The sequence below is a fragment of the Bos grunniens genome, chromosome 10, assembly GCF_055505025.1.
Source record: "Bos grunniens cultivar Pamir isolate PY7600 chromosome 10, Bosgru_T2T1.0, whole genome shotgun sequence".
Taxonomy (NCBI): domain Eukaryota; kingdom Metazoa; phylum Chordata; class Mammalia; order Artiodactyla; family Bovidae; genus Bos; species Bos grunniens.
The window spans coordinates 94,298,536-94,316,880 of record NC_141174.1 but is presented as its reverse complement, the minus strand read 5'-3'; the positions used below and the strand labels follow the sequence as shown (position 1 = coordinate 94,316,880).

General features: G+C 41.0%; 1 protein-coding gene across 2 annotated transcripts in view; it reads left to right on the top strand.

Moving 5' to 3' along the window:
* IQGAP2 (IQ motif containing GTPase activating protein 2) overlaps positions 1-18,345 on the top strand; it is a 314,063-nt gene that overhangs the window by 286,273 nt on the left and 9,445 nt on the right. For both annotated transcript variants that reach the window (XM_086323182.1, XM_086323183.1), the window contains exons 29-32: positions 5,033-5,135; positions 5,669-5,810; positions 14,899-14,986; positions 16,910-17,122. In XM_086323182.1, the coding sequence (XP_086179308.1) occupies positions 5,033-5,135; positions 5,669-5,810; positions 14,899-14,986; positions 16,910-17,122 (546 nt within the window). The remainder of the gene's footprint in view (positions 1-5,032; positions 5,136-5,668; positions 5,811-14,898; positions 14,987-16,909; positions 17,123-18,345) is intronic.

Genomic DNA, 18,345 nt, shown 5'->3' with positions numbered 1-18,345 from the left:
TGTGCTTGCCCCTCGTGCCCTAAGGAACATATAGAACCTCAAAATTAGCTCTTGAAGGAGACATTTCTAGATTTTTTTATGTTCTGTAATTATCAGAACAGAGAGTAGAAGGTGGCTGCTAAATCGTCCCTTCCAGAGACGCAGCCAAATCAGCTGTCCCCTCTCTTGAGAGAACAAGAATATAAATTGATTTGATCCACCTTGCTTAGTTTATTCTTGTCTTTGACTTACTTCCCCCCCAAACATCCACTGTACCACCCTTCCAGATTTCGCCATGTCTTTCTATCATCTCTATTATTCATATAGCATCTTTCTTTAAATCCAACCATAGTAGAAAAACTAGCATGCCTTGCAGTGGACAGAAACTTTAAAAGTAAATAAATGTAATGAAAACACAATAGTTGAACATGGTTGCTTCCTGGAAGCTATGCACCTGAGGCTTCCTCTCCCTTTCATAAAAACCCAACTTGTAAGTATCAGGGAATGTTAGGGAAAATGCGACAATGAACAGATAACTCTCTCCTTTGCTGATCTTCATGATTGAAACAGAGTGAACGGACTTCCCTGGTAGCCCAGTGGTTAAGAATACAAGCTTCCACTGCAGGGAGCACAGGTTTGATCCCTGGTTGGGGAAGTAAGATCCCACATAACCAAAAGCAAAGTATATATATAATTCTTTAAAAGAGAGAGAGTAGAAAGGGGAACTTCCCACGTGGTTCAGTGGCTGAGACTCCGCCTGCCAGTGCAGGGGACACGGGTTCGATCTCTGGTCCAGGAGGATTCTACGTGCTTCAGGGCAGCTAGGTCCGTACAGCACCCCTACTGAAGCCCGTGCGCCCTGGAGCCTGGACTCCGCAACAGAGAAGCCGCTGCAATGGGAAGTTCGCACCACAGCTAGAGAAAGCCTGTGTACAGCAAAGAAGACCGAGCACAGCCATCAATAAATAAATCTCTCAAAATACATACATATAAAACTCTTAGAAGAAAACATAGGAGTAAATCTTTGCAGCCTTGGATAAGCAGTGATTTCTTAGATATGACACCAAATGTATAAGCCACAAAAAGAAAAAAGACACACAGACAAAAAAGACATAAATTGGACCTCCTCAAAGTCAGAAACTTTTATGCTGTAAACATTGCCATCAGGAAATTGAGAAGACAACCAAGAAGATGAGAGAAAATTGCAGATAGTATATCTGTCAAAGAACTTGTATCCAGAATGTACAAAGAAAACATACAGCTCAATGAGGAGATAAATAATCCGATTTAAAAATGGACAACTGAAAATAAAAATGGACAGCTGTGTCGCAAATGACTCAATGAACATGGTCAAAAGGCAACCTACAGAATGGGAGAAAAACTTGCAAATCACATGTCTGACTTAAAGTTGATATCCAGAATATGTAAACCATTCCCACAATTGAACAGCAACAGAAAGCAACCCAATTCTAAAGTGAACTAGAGACTTGAATCAGTGATTTTCCAAAGAAGACAGAAGACTGACAAGCACATGAAGATGTTCAGCATCACTCATGTCCAGGGAAATACAAATCAAGACTACAGTGATTTTGCCTCATTGTATAACAGAGACAGCCAATGAATCTGTCATTTGATTTGAGGAAAAAAACCAACAACACCCAAGATACCACCTTACACCCATTATGGTGGCTACTATTGATATAAAAACAAAAACTGGAAAATATGTTAGCAAAGATATAGAAAAATTAGAACCCTGTTATACTATCAGTGGGAATGTTAAATGGTACAGCTGCTATAGAAAACAATGTGATCGTTTCTCAAAAAAGTTAAGAACATATCAGTTCTGGGTATATATTCGAAAAGCAAAGTCGAAGACACTTTACCCTCCCGTTCACTGCAGCATGGTACAGTAGCCGAAAGGTGGAACCAACCAAGTGTCCATTTATAAGCATGTGGTGTAGAAAAACTGTGATGCAGACATACAGTGGAATATTATCCAGCCTTGAGTAGGAAGGAAATTCTGGATAAACCTTGAGGATGTTACGCCAAGTGAAGTAAACCAGATGGAAAACGGCAAATACTGTATCATTCCTCTTATACAAGATACCTAGAGTAGTCATTCAGAGACAGAAAACTGAAATGACGGACTGGGAAGTTGTTGAATGGATATAGTTTCAGTTTTGCAAGATTAAAGAGTTGTATAGATTGGGGGCACAGTAATGTACTTAACACTACTGAACTGTACACTTAAAAATGGTTAAGATGGTAGATTTTTTGGTCTGTATTTTACTATAATTAAAAAAAGATAAAAATAATTTTTTAAACAGGCAAATCATCTGAATAGATATTTCTTCAAGGAAGATATACAGTCATCATAAACACATGAAAAGATGCTCAGCATCATGCTTGCATACTTAGTCGCTCAGTCGTGTCCACTTTTTGTGACCCCATGGACTGCAGCCCGCCAGGCTCCTCTGTCCATGGGATTTTCCGGGCAAGAATACTGGACAGGGTTGCCTTTTTTTACTCTAGGGGATCTTCCTGACCCAGGGATCGAACTCTTGTCTCCTGCATCTCCTGCACTGGCAAGCGGATTCTTTACCACTTGAGCCACCTGGGAGCCAGGCATGTGTTAATCATATCTCAGTAAAGCTGTTGAAAAAGAGAGATTAAAAATGGCAAAGACTAATTTTATCATATGATTCAGCTTTTTGTTTTGTAAGATAATTACTCAAAACAACTGAAATATTTCCTATCACCAGGGGTACCAGTCTCATATTTTGGAAACATTGTGTTAATTTAATTCTAAATGAAAACAAAAGCAGATGTGTTGTCCTGGATGCTGCTGTTCCTCCAGAGTTATTATTTCCTCTAAGACCTGGCGAACACCCAGCAGTGTTACCATTGACCCTTTTTTTTTTTTTTTGAATTCTGAAAAGAAGAACCAGCTGGTACATCTGAGTCTCAGATGTATGGGCATCTCTGCCATCCCCACCCATGAAAGATCATTAATGCCAGACAGATTAAAATATCTAATAGTGCAGAAACTAGTCCAAAAGCCCACATATTGTATGATTATATATATATATATTTATATATATATATAATATATACATATAAAAGGTCCAGAAGAGAAAAATCTATGAAAACAAGGTTGTTTTCAGATGACTGTTGAAAGATACAGTTTCTTTGGATGCGGGGTAAATGCTATAAATGCTCTAAAGTTGGCGTGATAATGGTTGCACAACTCTATGAAATATACTAATAAATGTTGAATTATACACTTTAAATGGGTGGATTGTATGATATGTGAATTATATCTTAATAAGTTTATTACTAAACATCTCAAAAAAATAAAATAGCTAATAGTGCTGATTAAAAAATATATAACTATAGTGTTTGATTACTGTGTAATTTTTCTCTGAAGAGATATGGAAATGCCCTTGCAGTTTGCTACCATGTTAGTCAAGAGACTTCTGTATTATTTTAGATTCTTTCCCCCCAGCTTTGACTTTTTTTTCTCTTTTTTATTGGAGTGTAGTTGATTTACAATGTTATGTTAGTTTCAGGTATACAGCAAAGGTGATTCAGAATATATATGTATATATATTATGTATGTATGTGTGTGTGTGTAAATAGGAAAAGGAGTACGCCAAGGCTGTATATTGTCACCCTGCTTATTTAACTTATATGCAGACTACATTATGAGAAACGCTGGGCTGGAAGAAGCACAAGCTGGAATCAAGATTGTCGGGAGAAATATCAATAACCTCAGATATGCAGATGACACCACCCTTATGGCACAAAGTGAAGAGGAACTCAAAAGCCTCTTGATCAAAGTGAAAGAGGAGAGTGAAAAAGTTGACTTAAAGCTCAACATTCAGAAAACTAAGATCATGGCATCTGGTCCCATCACTTCATGGCAAATAGATGGGGAAACAGTGGCTGACTTTATTTTTTGGGGCTCCAAAATCACTGCAGATGGTGGTTGCAGCCATGAAATTAAAAGACGTTTACTCCTTGGAAGGAAAGTTATGACCAACCTAGATAGCATATTCCAAAGCAGAGACATTACTTTGCCAACAAAGGTCCATCTAGTCAAGGCTATGGTTTTTCCTGTGGTCATGTATGGATGTGAGAGTTGGACTGTGAAGAAAGCTGAGCACCAAAGAATTGATGCTTTTGAATTGTGGTGTTGGAGAAGACTCTTGAGAGTCCCTTGGACTGCAAGAAGATCCAACCAGTCCATCCTAAAGGAGATCAGTCCTGGGTGTTCATTGGAAGGAATGATGCTGAAGTTGAAACTCCAGTACTTTGGCCACCTCATGCAAAGAGTTGACTCATTGGAAAAGACTCTGATGCTGGGAGGGATTGGGGGCAGGAGGAGAAGGGGACGACAGAGGATGAGATGGTTGGATGGCATCACCGACTCAATGGACATGAGTTTGAGTGAACTCCAGGAGTTGGTGATGGACAGGGAGGCCTGGCGTGCTGCGATTCATGGGGTCACAAAGAGTCGGACACGACTGAGCGACTGAACTAACTGAACTAACTAATATGTACGCACACATATATACACTCTTTCAGATTCTTTTCCCTTATAGGTTATTACAAAATATTGAGTATAGTTCCTTATGCTATACAGTAGGTCCTTGTTGGTTATCTATTTTATATATAGTAGTGTGTGTATGTTAATCCCAGACTCCTAAAATTTATCCCTCAACTTTGACCTTTTATATAAATGTGGAAGAAGCACAGGGTTTAGATGGAAGGAGACTGCCTCTTGACAGATTTTGCAAGATTTTGCTGAAAGAGTGTTTATGAACACCTTTCATAAAAACTGCAGTTTCTTGATAAAGAGTATGCACTTGCCTCTAAGATAAAATACAAACTGTGTTTCTCTGTGGTCTCTAATAAATGTCAAACTTGCATTTAAGATTCAGGCAATATCAGAAGAAAGTTATCATGAAAAATCAGGAAGAGAACTATGTAAATACGGTAGCCGTTGGGAATTTACTTGTATCTTTGTATGTGTGTTGCTTTCTATGTAAAGCTCTTGCTGGAGCACCAAGATGCGATTGCACCTGAAAAAAACGACTTACTGAATGAACTGCTGGAGCTGCTGGAGGAGGTGCCTAATGTGGAATCTTTTCTTGGTAAGGGCGTCTTCCCTCTGGTTTGCATTTGGTTGGTTGGTTGGGTGGTTGGTTGGTTTTCCTATCCTAGATCAAAAAATCTTATTTATTTAATACGCAGGTTTGTTTAAAGGATAATCGCTACACTAGCCCCATTCTACATGAAGGATTCTGTACTTCTTAGTATGCTCAATTATAAAACAATTTAGTATTCTTGAAGCTCTATATATGTCAAAAAGGATTTGTCAATCATAAAGAAAAAGAGCAAAATTTACTAAAAGTTCCTTGTTATTTTTCCCAATGATATCTTTTATTGACAGTTCTCTTTCAGTAATTTTTTCAAATTTTGAATATCAATGTCCTGTGCTATTTTAATGTTTAATTCAAAGATTTTTAAAAGCCACTGTAAGGATAGTGGAATGTGGTTTTCTCCGAGGACCATGATCGCCTGCTCCACCACCCAGCCCCATGTTTCCTACAGAACCTTTGTCTTACATTGTTGATGCCACTGTCGCAGTAAGAGAATTGGAAAATAACAGCGCTTTATTCTGCAGGGGAAGGAGCTGTTGACCCTAATGACCCTGACAAGGTAAACACACTAAATCAACTCTCCAAGACTGAGATTTCCCTTTACCTGACCAGCAAGTACGACATAGGAGATGGTGAAGCTATAGATGGCCAAAGCCTCATGATCAAGTAAGTTTGGGGCTTAAAGAGCACACGTTTCCATTTTCTCATCTTTTTAAAAAAATTTCACTTATTTACATATCTCTGGCTGCACTGGGTCTTCACTGTTATACAGAGGTGTTCTCTGGTTGCAGTGCGCAGGCTTCTCACTGCGGTGGCTTCTCTTGTCGCAGAGCACAGGCTCTAGGCACGCAGGCTTCAGTAGCTGCAGATCGTGGGCTCTGGAGTCTGGGATCAGTAGTTATGGCTCTTGGACTGAGTTGCCTACGGCCTGTGAGATCTTCTGGACCAGGGATCAAACTGGTGTCCCCTGCACTGGCAGGCAGATTCTTAACCACTGGGCTTCTATGGTGGCTCAGATAGTAAAGAATCTGCTTGCAATGCAGGGGACCAGTGTTCTATCCCTGGGTCGGGAAGATCCCCTAGAGAAGGGAGTGGCTCCCCACTTCAGTATTCTGGCCTGGAGAATCCCATGGACAGAGAAGCCCGGCACGCTACAGTCCATGGAGTCACAAAGAGTCAGACACGACTGAACGACTAACACTTTCACTTTTTCTAAACCACTGGACCACCAAGGAAGTCCCAATTATGCATCTTAAACCGTGCAAATTCAAATTAGACTAAATTTTCAAGTCATTTTTAAACATTGAAATGTTGTTGTTTGTTGTTTTAGTCGCTGAGTTGTATCCAATTCTTTTGCAACCCCAGGAACTGTAGCCCACCAGGCTTCTCCATCCATGGGATTCTCCAGGCAAAAATCCTGGAGTGGAGAGCCATTTCGTTCTCCAGGGAATCTCCACATCTCTTCACTGGAGGCGGATTCTTTGCCACTGAGCCACCAAGGAAGCCCAAATATTGAAAAACAGTGTGCTATCCATCAAAAATCTAACCAGGAATAATAGATTCTTTATAATTTGAGAGACCTAAATATTATAATATTTTCTAAAGCTTATTTTGTTTTTTAGTTTTCCTGGTAGTAATTTGATTCCTTCCCTTTAAGAAATGAATAATTCAGCCTATGAAAGTCCTCAGGTAGCTGAAAGGAAATGACTGTTCCAGTGGTCAAAAGAACAAGGAAGTTCAGGGAAATACCTTCTACCTAATTTATTTTCTGGTAGAAAACAGTAACATAAAAGTCACACACAGTAAGACATAAGGCTGTTCTCTGACTTATTAGACATCTTTTCTATTAAACTAAGCCTAGGTAACTTGACCAACTTTGACTTTATAGTCAACTCCCTGTCCTTGAAGATTTCACATGAAGTTTTCATACCCTCAATACTGTACTTTCTCTGTCAAGGCCTCGAAGACATTGTACATCAGTCCTTTATATTCAGAGTAAGAGAGACTGGTCCATCACCATGAACTGAAATGTCATAAGCCAAAACCAGGAGCTCACCCAACGTACAGTTTTTAAGAACTAATAGAACCAAATGGATTCGTATTAGCACATTAGAACAGTTGTACATTGGGGTGAGGTAGAAAATGGAAGTGGGAAATGGGGGCAAAAGGAAATAAACATTTAAATAATACTTTACACGTGACTCCCGAGTTACATGTCCTGAGTTCTGAGGTTGTTTTCATTGGCAGCAGGAGCTTTCTCTTCTGCCACTGACATGCCTCAGACAGCACTCATTTCTAGTTGATTTTTTCCAGATATTCAATCCCATGAAAATGGCAAAAAAAAAAAAAAAACACCAAATGCTTAACCCAGTGTGCTAAGTACATGCATATGTGCTGCTTCTACTAGGCTTGCTTATTTTGTGCTCCAGTTATCTCTAAGGCTCTGGTCATTTAGATAGCCAAATACTTGAGTTTCAGCCTGTGTCACTGGCACTGGGCTTGAAGTTGAGGACCCAGGGGTGAGCAGGTCCTTTAAGAGTACCTGCCTTCAGGGGTCTGCAGTGCGATGGATAGCACTGCTCTTCTGCAGGACCCAGGACAGATGTAGGACTCTTGCACAACCTTGGCCTCATTAGAGTTGAAGGCAGTTGCTTTCAACTACCGGCGACCAAGTCAGATTGCACTTGCAGGGAGGCAACTTATGAAAGGGCAGCAGAGCAAAAAGGGAGAAAACTGTGGAGGCTGCTCCCTGGGCCCCTCGGAGCATGTGCCAATTGCAGAGGTAACTGGAGACACAGCTGCTGTGGTTCCACCATGTAAATTCAGTCAGGCTCGTTATCCTATGATCTCATAAGCTTTGTCTTTTAGAAGTAAGAGGAAGAAATTTTTTCATAATTAGTTTTGTCTGGTATTAGAACTCCATTTTCTAAATGCAGTCAGCTCAAATGCCGGCATTAACGAACGGAAGATCATGACTGGGATGGTCTCAAATATCAGACAGCCTGAACATCAGGTATATTTACGAGTCTCCACATCTCTGCGAATTTGGGGAATTCACATTTTGAAAGCGAAACCATGGAAGTCAGCCCTGTTGGGAGTGGTACATCCTGGCCAGGAAGGCCTGGTGCGTTCTTCAGCCTTCTCAGCCCCTGTGTGGGTCCCCCTGGCCCGTCTCCCCCATGGTGGACGAACACAAGTACTGTCTACTCTTTAGTCCCCAGCCAGTGGTTTCATGTATTTACTTTTGCATTTCGTGGTAAAATACAACGTAAAAGTTACCATCCTAACCTTTTTTAAAATTAATTTTTACTGGGGTGAGGTTGCTTTACCCGTTCTAACATTTCTTTCCAAAAGTATTAGTTTTTATGTGGCTGCCCCAGGTCTTCGTTGCGGCACGTGGCATCCTCTGTCTTCATGGTGGCGTGCGAGGTCTTTGGTTGTGGGACCTAGCTCCCTGGCCAGGGATGAACCTGTGCCCCGTGCCTTGGGAGCGTGGACTCTTAGCCACTGGACGACCAGGGAAGTCCCCATTCTAACCTTTTAAATGTACAACTTGGTGGCGCTTAATACATCCAGAATGTTGTGCAAGCTTCGCTACTATCTAGCTCCAGAATATTGTCATCACCCCCAAAGTAACCCCCTACTTTAAATAGTCATCTCCGGGGCACCTTTTCAGACCCTGCTCCCCAGTCCTGGAAATCACTAATCTGTTTTCTGTCTCCACAAACTTGCCTATTCTGGAAATTTCGTATAATTGGAATTATACAAGATGCAGCCTTTTGCGTCTGGCTTCCTTCATTGAGCGTGGTTTTGGCTGAATACTATTCCATTGTACGGATATGCCATTGTTATCACGGACATTTGGGTGGTTGTTACATTTTGGCTATAGTGAATAGTACTACCGCAAACATTTATATACAACTTTGTATTCAAACTTATTTTCAGTTCTTTGGGGTGTATACTTAGCAGTGGAATTGCTAGGTCATATGGTAACTCTGTTTTGAGGAACTGCCAGACTTTTTTCCCACCAACAAGGTATGAAGGTTTCAGTTTTTCCATAATTCACCAAAATGTATTTTCTGTTTTGTTTTGTTGTTATAGCCATCCTAGTGGGCATGAAGTAGTATCTCATTGTGGTTTTGACTTGCATTTCCCTAATGATTAGTAATGTTTAGCATCTTGCCATGTGCTTATCAGTCATTTCTATGTCTTCTTTGTAGGAATGTCCGTTAAAGTCTTTTGCCCATTTTTAAGCTGAATTTTTACCTTTGTGTTGCAGAGTTGTGAGAGTTCTTAAATGTTCTGGATAGTAAATCCCTATCATATATATGATTTGAAAACATTTCCCCCCTTCTGGGAGTTGTCTTTTTTATTCTCTTAGTACGATCCTTTTCTGTAGAAGAAGTTGTTTAACTTAATGAAGTGCAGTTTATCTATTTTTTGCTGTTTATTGGGCTTTTGGTGTCACATATGAGAATTCATTGCCCAATCCAAGATCATGAAGATTTACTTCTACGTTTTTTTTCTAAGTGTTCCATAGTTTCAGCTTTTACAGCTATGATCCCTTTTGAGTGAATTTTTGTGTATGGTGGAAGGTAGGATCCCAAATATTCTTTTGCATGTGGATGTCCAGTTTTCCACCATTATTCCTTAAAAAGACTAGTCTTTCTCCATTAAATGGTCTAGACCCTTGTCAACAGCCGATCCACCATGCATGTACGGTTTTTCTAGACTCTGAATTCTATTCCATTGATCTATATGTCTGTCCTTATGCTAGTACCACACTACATTTATCACTGTAGCTTTGTAGTAAGTTTTGAAATTGTAAAATATGAATCCTGCAACTTGTTCTTTTTCAAGATTCTTTTGGCTGCCTGGGATTCCTTGGAACTGTCAGATCAACTTTTCCATTTATATAAAAAAGGCCATTGGGCCAGTGTTTTTAATAGATTCAATAATTTACTGCATTCACTGGCCTCTAGGGTCTTGAAAGCCTTCCTCCGGGCATACTTTGAGATCCTAGTCTTGGCGGAGCCCTTCACTAAACAGCCAGTGCTCGTTGTGGATAACAACTTCAAGACTGACCAACTAGCCTTCTTCAGAAGTGGAATTTGGGTGTTGCTCAAAACAGTCGGTAGAGTTCACTCCATGATGTGAAGCCAGCCTTACTTCCAAATACATTATGCCTTAAGTATATATTTCAAAATCCTGTTACTAACAGATAATTATAAAAGGTGTCATTGATGGGGGGCTTGGAGACTGTATCTCAGTCTTTATCTTTGAGGTGAGGAAATTAAATTCTAAAATAATGGGAAGCAAGTATCTAGTCACTGACATGCTTTATATCACAGGCCATTGATATTCCGTTAATGTACACTTTAAAATAGGCTTCTCTGGTAGCTCATAAAGAATCTGCCTGCAGTGTCAGTCTGGGATATTGCCATTTTGAAGATATTACCAAGCATGTGCTCAGTCACTCAGTTTTGTCCAGCTCTTTGCAACCGGGCTCCTCTGTCCATGGGATTTTATTGGGCAAAAATATTGAAGTGAGTTGCCGTTTCCTCCTCCAGGGAATCATCCCGACCCAGGGATGGAACCCGAGTCTCTTGAGTATCCTGAACTGGCAGGCAGATTCTTCACCACTGCACCACCTCACTACCAAGCATGGTGGTATTAAAAGAACAAACGAAAAAGCCTGGTTGGGGAGGCCTAGGAAGACCCGGGGTTACAGCCCCAATCTCACACATTAGCAGTTGGACTCTGATCAAATCACCGAAGTATTTGTTTCCTTTATCCATTAAATGGGGAGGAGGGAAGATGGGGACTGGAGAGCTCTGATGAGTGAATGAGGTCACACAACGACACCTTATAAATTATATAGAACTATACAGTTGTAAATCCCTCTTATTATAACTTTTGGTTTAACTTAAAGCATGTGATCCTTTTGGCCTTTATTAAGCTCGTGTTGCTATGGAAGTACACGTGTATAAGTAGAAAGCATTATTTGTGGCTTTTACTCATACTTAACTGCCTGAGTGCTTGTTATCGCTTGAGAATTTTTTTCCTATCACATACTTCACTTTAGGCATCTGTCATCCAGCTGAAAGACTTCCTTGGTTTTGGTCCAAACTGGCACGAGCAGTTAAGTGGCTAAGGGGATATTTGAGGCCTGGTGATAAAAATGTGTAATCACATGATTTTTACCTTCCATCAACACCAATTCCTTCTCAGCCCTGGGCACATTGTAAGGCAGGCGGCAGACGGGGAGGCTCAGGAATGGTCCTGACCAGGGGTAATGACAGACGCCCTTTGAAGGCAGTGGTCCAACCTAAGGGACCACACCCATTTACAAGCACCGTGCACTCCCGTTTATTGACCGTGGGATTTGAGTGGGGCTATGACAAATAAACTCCCTGGTGTATTGCATTTTTTCTTAACTTTACTCATTCAGGGAAGATGGCAGAGTCCTTGATTTGATCGGCTTGTCTCACCTATTGTTTGAACATCCATGGGGCCAAAACGTTAACCAGTTGATTCATGCTGGTCAGACCATATCTAGCATATTGTGTTTGCATTAAGGTGGTGGTGGGGGAATGTGGCATAAATTCATTGTCTGACTGAAATGTGAGCAGGACTAGAAACTCTCTAACTCCTGTTGTGAAGAGGCTTAAGGAACTGAGGGGTTTCACTTGGGAAAAAGAGAAGTGGTAGCAGAGGGGAGGAAGACAGTCCTGGCAGCCTCTGCAGGTTGGTGCGGGGCTGATGAGGAGGAAAGGGAGTTCAGCTTGTTCCCTGCAACTCTAGGAAATAGAATGTGAGCTTCTATAACAATGGAGCTGCTTAGGGCTTAGCTGACTCATTTGTAAAACCAGGGATTGGACTGTTGCCCAAAGGTCCCCCTCAGCGCTGACATCCTGTGACTCACTGGGTCCAATGAGTGGACCGCACTGGAAGGCAGGCCTCTCTGAGTGGGCTTCGTGTCCAGGAATGGGCTGCTCCAGTGCTTTGCATCTCAGAGAGGTTTAATGTGAGCCACACGGGTACTTTTACATTTTCTGGAAGCCATATTTTAAAAAGGAATAGGTGAAGTTAATTCTAATATGCTAATTTACCCCAATATATCCAAAATATTGTTATTTCAATATGGAATCAGTGTAAAAAGTTATTAGTGGTATATGACACATTCCTTTTTTTCATAATGAGCCTTCCAAACATGGACATGAGTTTTAGCAAATTCAGGGAGATAGTGAAGGACAGGGAAGCCTGGTATGCCACCAGACTGAGCGACTGAACGACAGCAACATGACACATTCCATTTGCATCCTGAGCCTTCCACATCTGGTGTGTGTTTTGCACTTACTGCATATCTCAGTTTGGACCAGCCATGTCTCAAGTGCCCACTGGCCACCTATGACCAGTGGCTGTCATCGTGGGCAGCATGTGGTGCTTTAGTGACCACGCAAATGCTGACTACACGTCAGACTCTAAGGAGGGGATGTACATGCATCTTTCTTTCAGTCCTGAGAGATTTCCATTATGTAAATAGGAAGGAAAAAAAAGAAAAAACACCTCCAAGGACTTTATCATTTGCACAAGTCCACACACTTGGTTCGACCTTAGATCTGTCTGACTCCAGTGTCTTTTAACCATTATGCAAGGCGAGGTAGTGATTTCCCTGTCATGAAACTGGACAGTTATTTACATGTAAGAAGTCTGGGGTGAAACTTTGGGAATAGATTCCAGTGGAAGCCTGATGTAAAATAGAGTTTCAAGAGAAAGGCTGTGTGCAGTTTGTCCTCCAGGCACTCCCAAGCAAATAAACATTCTCTGTCCCTACGAGGGCACACTTGAGTGACCCTGGTCATGCTGGTCCTCAGATAGCTTCTCTAAAGAGTTTCCCGGAATCATATATCATCAGTCGTTCCTAGAATATTATTTCAAATAAGTGTTAACATTTTTTAAAATCACCCAGAGTTTTATTTCTAACCGGATGTTTCCACTTAAGATATTTATAATGATGACTGGAGTGGGGAGTTGAGTGGGGAGGGAGATGACAGATTCTTGGCTCTCAGGAGCAGGGTTGTCTCGCACATGGCTGGAATGAGCTGTATGTCCACCTCTGACTCTAGGGCAACATTTCTCTGTGCATTCCCAGACAGCTTGAAAATCCCCGGCGGTGAAAGCTCATGGGCCAGAGGAAATGGTTGTGATCATTCTTCTCATACAGACTTAAATAAGAAAGGAGAAGAATAATGGTTACAGATGGCTTGTTGGATTTTATCCTATTTGCAAGAATAATATATCTGCAGTTTCCTTTGAGAGTTTCCTCTTATCCTTTGGGAGCAGTCCCCCGCCTTGGGAACTCAAAACATGAATGATGTTTTCTTTTTCTTTTCCAATTTTCATGCCGTATGAATGTTTCCTGCTGTAGTTAAGGAAGAAATTCATCATCCTGTGATACCATGTATGCCTTGAGAGAGGAACTGAGGTTCAATGCAACAAGAATGAAACTTCAGATGTTGGTTAGACCTGTTTGTAATTTAAGGCGACTTCTGTTTATGTTCCGTTTTTTTTTTTTTTGAAGGGACACTGTCCAATAATGTTCCTACTTATGTAAAAGGGAGCATACTTGACCATTTATCTTTTACATTAAAGCCTTAGTACATAGTTACATAACCTGATCTTTAATTAGGAAAGGATGGCTGATTGTCCTAAAGAACACATATGAAAAAATACATAGTTTTGGCACTGACAGAGTGGTTTTCCAGCTCTTGTTACGGAGCATCTCTCTTGTTCTCTCCCACCTGAGGCCAGGGACCCTCACCAATGGGTTAGTCCCACCACCAGATCCGAGTTCCCAACCACCCCTCCTCCAGGCTGCTGTGTCATCCGGCAGCCAGAGCCTTCACAGCCCACACGGGACTTGCACTCCCACTGGCCTTCACAGTGTTTCGTAACATTCTTAGAGCATCAACAGTAACAGCTGGTCTAGCTGCCATAGCTTATCATGTTTTCAACAGGCTCAGAAGTTTAAATGTTATTAAAGTCAGGACATTAGATATTATTCTTGCTCCTTCCAGAGTGATGAGCCCAGTTGTTCCTCCTGGTCATCAGAAAGTAGTCTCAGTCTGAAAAGAAGAAAGGGGGCACTTCCCTGACGGTTCGGGTGGTTGAGACTCCGAGCTTACTCTGCTGGGGCCGCGGGCTCCATCCCTGGTTGGGGAGTTAAGATCCCACCGGCTGCCACAGCATGGCCCAAAAGCGCAGATGAAATTGAAAACGAGAGAGTAATTATGACACCCTTGTGCCCAGGATGCTGACATTGTAATCTGACGTGTCCAACTCTGAGTGAGCCTGTGGGCCACAGCCCACCAGGCTCCTCTCTCCATGGGACTTCCGGGCAAAAATACTGTAGTGGGTTGCCATGCCCTCCTCCAGAGGATCTTCCCCACCCAGGGATCGAACCTGGGTCTCTTAATGTCTCCTGCATTGTCAGACAGGTTCCTTACCACTAGCACCACCTGGGAAGCCCCTATAATCCGACGGCCTCAAGCGTGTAAAACCCAGACTTTGATTATCAAGCATTCATGAACTTTGGGGAGCCTTAAAGCAGACATCCTGAAGTTCTGCGAGACGCTTCCATTTTTAAGGATTCTCTTTGAAGCTTCATCTTTGCACTGCCTCAGGAGAAACAGATTTTTGTGCATCAAGACTGCTGTCTGAAAGCCTGTCTCTCCTTTCTCTATTTTGTAAGGACCAAAAAACTGATCATTGATGTGATCCGGAACCAACCAGGAAGCACACTGACAGAAATCTTAGAGACACCAGCAAGTGCAAAACAGGTAATTGGCCTTTAGAGTGTAAATAATAAGTACCTTAGATACGTGTTGATTTTAGTAACAAATCTTTGTGCCAAATGTTTGCTGTTATCTCAGAGAAACTATCTGACACAGTTTGGAAGTAAAAATTTCAGTGAACTGACTTCAATTATATAGAAAATCCATGGAATATCAACGGAAATGAAATAGGAAAATACAGCACTGAATGTATACTAAATAATCTTATCCTAGACTAGAAGATTAGTTCTGGGTATTTCAGAGCCTCTGAATGTTCATGGTAAATTTTGAACAGTGAGTGTAGGGAACAAAGGGGAAAAAAATGGACTGCTTAAAAATGAAGACTACTCATTGCAGTGGATAGGCAGATAAGTCACTTAAGGAATTGTTCTGGTCAACAGGATATAGAAAAATACCTTTCATATTTTGTGTTTTTGCCGACTTGAAGAAATGAACAAGTGCCTTACCCATTAAAACTGTTTTTCAAATGCTTCAGAAGCCAACATCTTGAGTCCATTAGATCAGAGCACCATTATCCTGGTGTAAATAAGTTTCATAACAATCTTGCATTAAACTTTTATCAGCATCCTTCAAAATGTATCATTATTTAGTTTGTTCTGAATTAATTTCAGTTTTATTGCTTTCGTTTCAATAATTGCCACTCCCTAAACAAACACTAACAAGATTATCAATTAAATTACCTCTTTGTACTGTTGTACTTTTTGGAACTTTAGCTGGGTTACACATGATTTTCCTGAATCATTCTTAATTGGTTGTGAAGAAATTGTTATGTCATGGTTTTTAATAAAAGTATATATAACCAAAGTGGGTAAAATATAGTACTGAGTATGAGAATTTTAACTCTTAATATTTTATTAAGAATATTTTCTTTGCCCCCAAATGTAGCATAGTCACCAAGAGTGCCGACTTCCAAAATCAAAGGTAGCTCTATACCTCCCAGCTGTGTTAGGATAGGCACCTAGAAATATTTCTATGCTTCAGTTTCCTCACCTGTAAAATGGGAATGATAATAATAGTACCCAATTCAGGAGTAACTCAGTTAAAACATGTTAAATGAGTAGAAAAATATCTGTTACATACTAAGTGCTCAACAACATTGGTTGCTACTGTTGTTGTTAACTACTGACCTGGCTTACTATTACTGTGTCCTTAAGGTTGATCTGTCTTTCCTGTGTGTGATAACACTTATAGTCTTAGACTCTGTCTACGGTGTCAATCAATTTTCTAGTACAGTGACATGTGAAGATCACTAGTCTCTTGTATAGTTTTTTTAAACAAACTATCCAAACTGTTTTGATTCATTCATTTACTCATCATTTATTTGGAAACATATTTTGTGCTAGCGTACTCTTAATTTCTTTGGTTCAAAGAAACCGTGCACATTTTTCAGAGTTCATGGTTTGAGAATGATTGCTTTACCAGGACAAAGGTCTCTGACTGCCTTCACGGCTTATAAATGTCCATAAATATGGCTCGTGTGTGAGCGTTCAACTGGGTTCTGGATGTTCAGGGTTCTCGTGGCCACGTTTTAATGGATAATCTAGTTTTAATTTTCTCAACTGGACTATCCTATCCAATACTGAAATCCTTCCATCCAGGGAATTATAAAATGCTGGTTATCCCTTGTAATACATCTGTTACTAAGATAACTTATCACATTAACCATAAAATAATGATTTAGAATTTTGCTCAGGGTAGGCCTGCCACCACTGCTCTGTTTTTCGGGAAAACAAAGTAATTCCTTCCCAAAGACCCTGCCACAAAACCCCTGGGGAACATGTGATTCTGGTCTCCGGACCTTGGCTTGAGGACCTCGTTCATTTTGATACTGGTTTACCTTGTGCAGCTTCTGAACCTGTGAGGTCAGGACATCAGAGATAAATCAACATCTTGATGTTCCCTTTCCAGGAGACAGATCATGCCTCAGACATGGTGAACCGCGCGGTTTTAGATTCCAGAACTCCCGAAGACATGAAGCAGAGCCGGTCTATGGTTGAAGATGCACAGCTGCCCCTAGAGCAGAAAAAGAGGAAAATCCAGAGGAATCTTCGGACATTGGAACAGACTGGACACGTGTCATCCAAAAACAAATACCAAGACATTCTCAATAAGATCGCCAAGGTTGTGGGGAAGAGTATTCTTTCTGCTTTGCGTTAAGTTCAATTCAGTTCAGTCACTCAGTCGTGTCTGACTCTTTGCGACCCCATGAACCGCAGCACGCCAGCCTCCCTGTCCATCACCAACTCCTGGAGTCTACCCAAACCCATGTCCATTGAGTCGGTGATGCCATCTAACCATCTTATCCTCTGTCTGTGCTAATCATTGCTCATACGCTGGGACTCAGTAGGTGACATGAAAGATTCATAGTTATATACATATGGTTCCTGTCCTCCTCAATATTACAGATTTTTTAAGGTTTCAAAGCAGCTGATGACGTTTAACAGAGAATAACCACAACTCCCCCAATTAAGGGGCTTCCCAGGTGGCCCAGTGGTAAAGAATCTGCCTGTCAATGCAGGAAACGCAGGAGATGCAGATTCACTCCCTGGGTTGGGAAAATCCCCTGGAGGAGGACATGGCAACCCGCTCCAGTATTCTTACTTTGAAACCCCTGTGGACAGAGCAGCTTGGCAGGCTACAGTCTGTACAGCTGCAAAGAGTTGGACATTCTGAGGACACTGAGCTGAGCATTCAGGTGCAACTCCCCTAAATTGTCAGAAGAGCTGAAACATACCAGACATCAATGCTTAGGAAGCATAATAGATGAGTTTCATCTGTTGCTTTAAACAATACCTACTAAGTTTAAAAGTGACACTTCTAGGAGAGTTCTCTCTTGAGTAATAACTCAAGTTGTCATATAATCCTCTTGCCCATAGGACCTGCCACTGAGATGATACCTCCATGTCCCTGAGAATTTGTCTCTAGTCAGTTTAGCCTGAATGCAGTTCAGACTTCAAAGTTAGTTTCTGTTTTCTCATCCCATATTTTTACAGTTGAGAAACTTCCTGAGAAAAGGATATCAAATTAGTGCAAGGAAACATCACAGGAAAAGGCTAGATCTGTTTGCCAAGGATAAGGAAGTATATATTTTGGGTTAAAAAAAACTTTTTTCATTGTTTTCTTTTGTCCAAATATGCAAACTAAAATGGATCTGGAGGTTAAGGACAGTTACATGATCAGAAAAAAAAGAATTAACTTCTGAAAGGGAAGTGCACTCAGCTTTATTCTTCCATGGAAAGTTATGGCCATTACTGGCAATAGGGTTATTCCTTCCAGCCTGAGTGATTCAAGGGAAGTGGTGCCTTTTCTGTAATTCTGGGTTGGAAAATACTTCTCTTAGGGAA